The 6,690-nt window shown below is 38.2% G+C and overlaps 1 protein-coding gene across 1 annotated transcript in view; it reads left to right on the plus strand.

Moving 5' to 3' along the window:
- The window catches only part of LOC124240741 (uncharacterized), a 31,943-nt gene extending 25,694 nt beyond the window's left edge, over positions 1-6,249 (plus strand). Inside the window, exon 3 of the mRNA XM_046663866.1 lies at positions 5,620-6,249. Within this exon, the coding sequence (XP_046519822.1) occupies positions 5,620-5,656 (37 nt within the window). The 3' untranslated portion in view covers positions 5,657-6,249. The remainder of the gene's footprint in view (positions 1-5,619) is intronic.
- Positions 6,250-6,690: the final 441 nt, after the last annotated feature.

Raw genomic sequence — 6,690 nt, forward strand, 5'->3', positions numbered from 1 at the left:
CTGTACCTCATAATTTATGAGTAATACATTATCTTTACTTAAGTGTATGTATGTAATATATATTGTCTTTCCATGTTGCTACATAATATTTTTAATATTACGTTATCTCTTATTATTTTCTGTCTAATTTGTGTTAACGTTGTTTTTGTAAGAATAGATATTATACTGTTTCCTTTTTATTTGCCAATGCTGAGCACATCATAAATCTTTAAGATATATTTGTTTGTTAAATACATAGGAGTAGAAGGACATGTATGTCCTTTTCTAGGAATAGAAGACATGTATGACAGTATATGATGGTAATTTTCATAGGATTTTTGTTCTGCTCAGAAACATTGTTCATTATTTATTTATTTAGCATAGTTTGGAGAATAGCCTTCCACGCTCACACTTGCTTCTTTTCAGGACATTAGTCACCACTTACTGAGCTTCTAGAAAGAATGTTGTACTGGGAACTTAGTAGCTCCCTCATTATCAGTTTGTTCCTCAGCAATGTCTCTCTGTTAGTATTTTTCCAGAATCTTCTTTTCAAGATAAAAGGAAATCCTATCATGTTGTTGATGATAAGGAAGTGCTGTAGGAGTCGATATAATAATAGTCTTATAGGAATGAGTAGTTGCTTTTCGTGTCTATTTTGTACTATTAGTACTTAGCATTATAATGAACTGTATTAGGAGATATAAAAGAAATGCCTGCACCCCAAAGACATTCTGGTAGATATAAATCAAAGTTTAATAAATTACTCACTGACAGGCCGGCCTGGTGGTGCAGCAGTTAAGTTTGCTTGTTCTGCTTTGGTGGCCCGGGGTTCACGAGTTCAGATCCCGGGTGCAGACCCACTCACTGCTTGTCAAGCCATGCTGTAGCATGTGTGCCACATATAAAATAGAGTAACATGGGCATGGTTGTTAGCTCAGGGCCAGTCTTCCTCAGCAAAACGAGGAGGATTGGTGGCAGATGTTAGCTCAGGGCTAATCTTCCTCCAAAAATAAAAAAATAGAATAAATTACTCACTGAAGGTAATTGAACTTTGTTTAAAGACCCCACTAGTCTCATTCATATGCATATGAATATATATGAATATGTATATTTGAGAAATTCAGAAAACTAAATATTTCTAATTTAAAATTATAACTTGAATGGTAAACTTTGTAGTTAACTTAACCATATCATAACAAAAGGGCTACTGTTTATAAGGTAAATACAGTATTAAAATGCAAATACTGAATTTTTCGTGGCCTCACTTAAACCTCACAACACTGAGATTATTATCCCTATTCTAGAGATGAAGAAACTGAGATTTAGGAAAGCTAACTTTCCCTAAAATCTGTCAGCCCATATATGATAGAAAAGATTTCAAAACCAAGTCTCTTGACTCCAGAATCAAGTCTTTTGACTTTAAGCTTCGTGCTTTTAATTATTATAGCTAAACCCACCGCCTGTGTATTATTAGAGGTATATATTGTACTTTGGAAATACAAAGAAAGGACACTTTGCCCATCCTAGTTCAAAGGGTAAGTTAAAAGGGGAAAGGGGACACCTGGGAGTGCCAGGCAGTGGGGACAGCTTTACCAAAGGCATGAGGTATGAACAGTATGGTATGTATAATAGAAATATGGAAATTTCTTATCAACTTTATTCATTTAGTATTACCTTTGTGATCATTTTGAACTAGGGAGTAACAAGAGCTATGGCTAGTGCCTTGTAGATAAAGGGCATGGGCTTTCGTCTAAGACGAAATTCTAGTAACTCCTCTGTCATTACAGCTAGCTGACTTTGGGGAAGTTCTTCAGTCTGAGCGTTAGTTTCCTTATCTGTGAAATGGGGAAAGTATAATTGCCCTAACGTTGTTAGGCTTACACGATATGCATAGGGAGAACACCACAGTAGAACATGAAGGTCGATACTATTGTGGCTAATTACTTAAAACCAGATTTAGTTCTGGGTGGCAGAAAACCCTAAATTACAATGACTTAGCAAGTTGGAAATTTATTTCTTTGACCACCTAAGACTGCGTAGTGATCCAAGACTGGTGTAACATCACAAGATATCAGGAAACTAAACTGCTGGCTGCTTCTTGTACCATTTTTTACCTCAAACTTGTGGGTGATGATGGTGGCATTTGCATTCCAGGTATCAGGATAAAGAAAGATATGAAAAAAAAGGAAAAACCATACCATGTCCTCTGTCTCTTTAGGGTTCTGAAGATAACACATGACATTTACATGTCATTGGCTAGAACTTAATGACTCCTCTACACTTAGCTGCAAGAGAAGCTGTGAGAAATGCAGTCTGATTATCAGCAGCCAATACTTTAATTGCCAGTATTGGAGCTAAAAACTTCATGACGATGTAAGACAGGAAAATCCTTTGCTACATACTATGTTTATAAGGTTATAAGATTATGATTCCTTTGGCACCAATATTGGTTTGGCTCTTTGTTTTTACAAAGAAATAATCCTAAATGGAACACACAGGGAAGCCCTAGTTTTAACAAAGTAGGGAAGTTATTACTTAATGTTGAACTCTGGTTAAAAAAAGTAATCCTGGGGCCGGCCCAGTAACGCAGCGGTTAAGTGTGCATGTTCTGCTTTGGCAGCCCAGGGTTCACCGGTTCAGATCCCAGGTGCAGACATGGAACCGCTTGGCAAGCCATGCTGCAGTAGGCATCCCACATATAAAGTAGAGGAAGATGAGCACGGATGTTAGCTCAGGGCCAGTCTTCCTTAGCAAAAAGAGGAGGATTGGCAGCAAATGTTAGCTCAGGGCTGATCTTCCTCAAAAATAATAATAATAATAATAATCTTACAGGGTACAATTTTTAAAGAAAATAAATTTAAATTTAACATTTTAATCAATAATTAGTGAGAAAAGAAATCTTAGTAAATTTGTAACAATAAATACTTATTGGACAAGCATTTATTCAATATATGAATACAGAATAGTAATGTTATTTATTGGAGGAGGTAAGGACAGGTTTGGGAGAGAAAGTCAAGTTTTGTTGTGTTTTTTTTTTTTGAGGAAGATTAGACCTGAGCTAACTACTGCCAGTCCTCCTCTTTTTTGCTGAGGAAGCCTGGTCCTGAGCCAACACCGGTGCCCATCTTCCTCTACTTTATAGTGGGATGCCTGCCAAAGCATGGCGTGCCAAGCAGTGCCATGTCCGCATGTGGGATCCGAACTGGTGAACCCCGGGCCGCCAAAGCGGAACACATGTGCACTTAACCGCTGTGCCACTGGGTCAGCCCGTATTTTGTTATTTTTAACGCATTAAGTTTGAGTTGACCATTAAAAGTCCAAGTGAAGGGGCCGGCCCTGTGGCTGAGTGGTTAAGTTCGCACACTCCGCTGCCGCTGGTTCGGATCCTGGGCGTGGACATGGCACCGCTCGTCAGGCCATGCTGAGGCAGAGTCCCACATGCCACAACTAGAAGCACCCACAACTAAAATATACAACTATATACTGTATATATGTATAAATGTACTGGGGAATTTGGGGAGAAAAAGAGAAAAAAGATTGGCAACAGTTGTTAGCTCAGATGCCAATCTTTTTAAAAAAAAAAGTCCAAGTGGATATGAAGTAGATCAATATTTTGAGAGCCTAGGAAAAAAAATCGGGATATAATAGTGTTTTCAGCGTATATAATAGTATTGAAGGCATGGGGCCGAATGAGATCATCCAGAAGTACAGTGAGGGAGAAGGGAATAGGTCCAGTCCTTGAGTTACTCTTAACATTTAGAGGCCAGAGAAAGAGAATCCAATAGAAGAAGTGACCAAAAAAGTACAACAGTAGTAGAGCTGGGTATCTTTAAAAGTCAAGAGTTTCAAGGAGGGAATTAACAGCTATGTCACATGCTTCTGTGAGATGGAGTAAGATGAGGACAGGGAATGTCCGCTGGATTTGGCAACATGCGCATCATTGATGGCCTTCATAAAAGCAGTTTTAGTGGAAGAGTACTGAGATTTAACACCATATTGGAGTGGGCTAAAGGTAAGTGGATCAGAAAGAAACAATTCTCTTGAGAAGTTTTGCTGTCAAGAGAAGAGAAATGGGCGGACAGGTGGAGATGAGAAGGCACAGGACCGTTTTTCACCCTTAGGTTGGGATCGAATAGAACATATTTGTATTTTAATGGAAATGAGCTAGCAGTCAGTTTAAAATCTATAGATATTGGAGCTTTGTGATGTTAAAAGAGAGATTTATACTTTAAAAGTCCCTGCAGAATCAACTGTATAATTTTCTTTATACTGGACTTAAAGTTTTAGCATTGCATTGCTTTTTATAAATGACAAAGAGCAGTGTTTTCTGTCTAGTCATGAATATATGTTGCTAGAGAAGCTTACATTAAAGTAAGCATTTTTAAAAGCTATGTACTTGCTAAAGCACTTTCCAATGTAATGCTTCTGGTTAACCAAAACAGTAATTATTTTTATTTATGTATTTGGAAAATACCTGCAAAATACCAATATTTAATTAATTACATTTCAAAGCATATGTGGGAAAGTGAAATTATCTAAGTAGAATGTTTCATAGCTGCTCGATAAACAAATTTCTGTTAAGCACTGCTATGTTCCAGGCACTGTTTTAGGTGCTGATGATACAAGAGTGAGATGGTCTCTGCCATCAAGGAACGCTTACATTTTAGGAGGTGGGAGGAAGACAACAATCTCATACTACTTAGTATAGTACTAAGTACTAAGTGCTTGGTAAACTACAACTTAGTACTTGCGCAAATACTATGAGGAACATAAAATGGAATAATAATAGAGAGTGACTGGGATAACTACTTTTGATAAGTAGTCAAGAAAAGCCATTTTGAGGTGACCTTTGTGTTATGGCTGAATAATGGTTGAAGGAGTTTCAGAGAAAAGAGCAAGTGTAAATGTCCTGAGGCAGGATTGTGTTTGGCTGATAAAAGGAAGATAAGAAGGCTAGTGTGACTGGAATATGGAGTAATCCAGGAATAGAGTGGTAGGAGATGTTCAGAGAGTTAGGTGGGATTATTTGAGTTTTGTTTGACTAGGGTAAGGAACTTGGATTTGGTTTTTTTTTTTTTTAAATAGGAATCCATTGAAAGGTTGTAATCAGGGAAGGGACGTGGTTATATTTGTGCTTAGAAAGACCAGTCTGAATGCTGTGTGGAACAGAGGCAAGAAGACTCATTATGAGGCATTTATAGTAGTCCAAGTGAGAGATTATGATAGTTTAGACTAAGGTTGTAACAGTGGGGATGGGGAAGAATGGTTAAATTCAGGATATACTGATGGATTGGATGTGGGATGTGAGGGAAGGAGAATCATCATATTCAGCAGAAACGTTTGTTAAGTACCTGTCCTGATGTAGTGCCATGTTGGGTAACAAATAGACAAATTGATTTAAGCAGCTATGTCCCTTTCTTCTTGGACAGTGCTTCTTCATCACTTCTTCTATTTTGGTGGTTTTTTAAAACCACCTAAATGATATCATAAAATTAATTTTCTTTCTAGTTAAAAAGTAATGTATTTTTCAAACAATTTTTTAAAGGTTTTGATTGCAAAATGAAAGAAACAAGGATAAATTGTGCCAAGTCCAATAGAGGCCATTGTTTTATCAACATTCCTGTATGTTTTCTTGTTTAGGTGTCCAGCTCCCAGCGCACTGAAACATACCACATAAAGGCTTCCACAGTTCTGAACCCCCCTCCTCTCTTACTCGTGTCATGTCTTGTGTTGCTACGCTGTTGACTCCAGATTTGACGCCCATTTGTTCTGGGATGATATGGTGATTCTGTTGAAAATGATAAAACACTCCCTTCAGCAAGTCCTAAGGCACTTTTTCTCCCATCTCCCTCCCCCACCTTCCCAGAAGATCTTGAGGCTTATTGAAGAAAGCACTCTTTGCCAAGGAGAACCATCTGTAGAAGCATAGTTAACAGATTATATACATAACTGAGCACTTGTTCACATGTTGAAATGGACTCAAAGCTTCTTACTGCAGAAAATTCTGACTTTGCCTGCAGGTGTCTCCCTCCTCGTTGAGTTAAGATGGCCTTATATCAAAGCAAGAGTCCTGATCAGAAATCTCAATTTCCATTATAGATTATTAGCCTTATAACCTGCTTATCTGGCTTGAAGACATGTGGTTCTGCTCTTAATCAGCAATGTGCAACATTTATACTCTCCAAGGATCAGCAAACTTTCCGTAAAGGATTTGTTATGGACTGAATGTTTTTGTCCCCCAAAATCTTTATGTTGAAATCCTACCCTGCAATGTAATGGTATTAGGAGGCAGGGCCTTTGGGAAGTAATTAGGATTAGATGAGGTTATGAGGGTTGAGCCCTCATAAATGGGATTAGTGCCTTTATAAGAGTCAAAAGAGAGCTTGTGTTGTCTCTCTGCCCTTCACTCTGTGAGGATACAGCAAGAAGTCAACCATCTGTAGCCGGGAAGAGGGCTCGCCCCAGAACCTGACTGTGCTGGCACCCTGATGTTAGACTTCCAACCTCCATTATTGTGAGAAATAAATTTCTGTTGTTTGTAAGCCACTCAGTTTATGGTATTTTGTTATAGCAGCATGAGCTGACCAATACAGGGTCAGGTGATAAATATTTTAGTCTTTGTAGGCCATACAGCCTCTCCCACAACTACCAAACTCTGCTGTTGTAGTGAGAAAGCAGTCCTTGACAATCCAAAAATGAGTGGGAATGGCT

Source organism: Equus quagga, chromosome 6, assembly GCF_021613505.1.
Source record: "Equus quagga isolate Etosha38 chromosome 6, UCLA_HA_Equagga_1.0, whole genome shotgun sequence".
Classification (NCBI taxonomy): domain Eukaryota; kingdom Metazoa; phylum Chordata; class Mammalia; order Perissodactyla; family Equidae; genus Equus; species Equus quagga.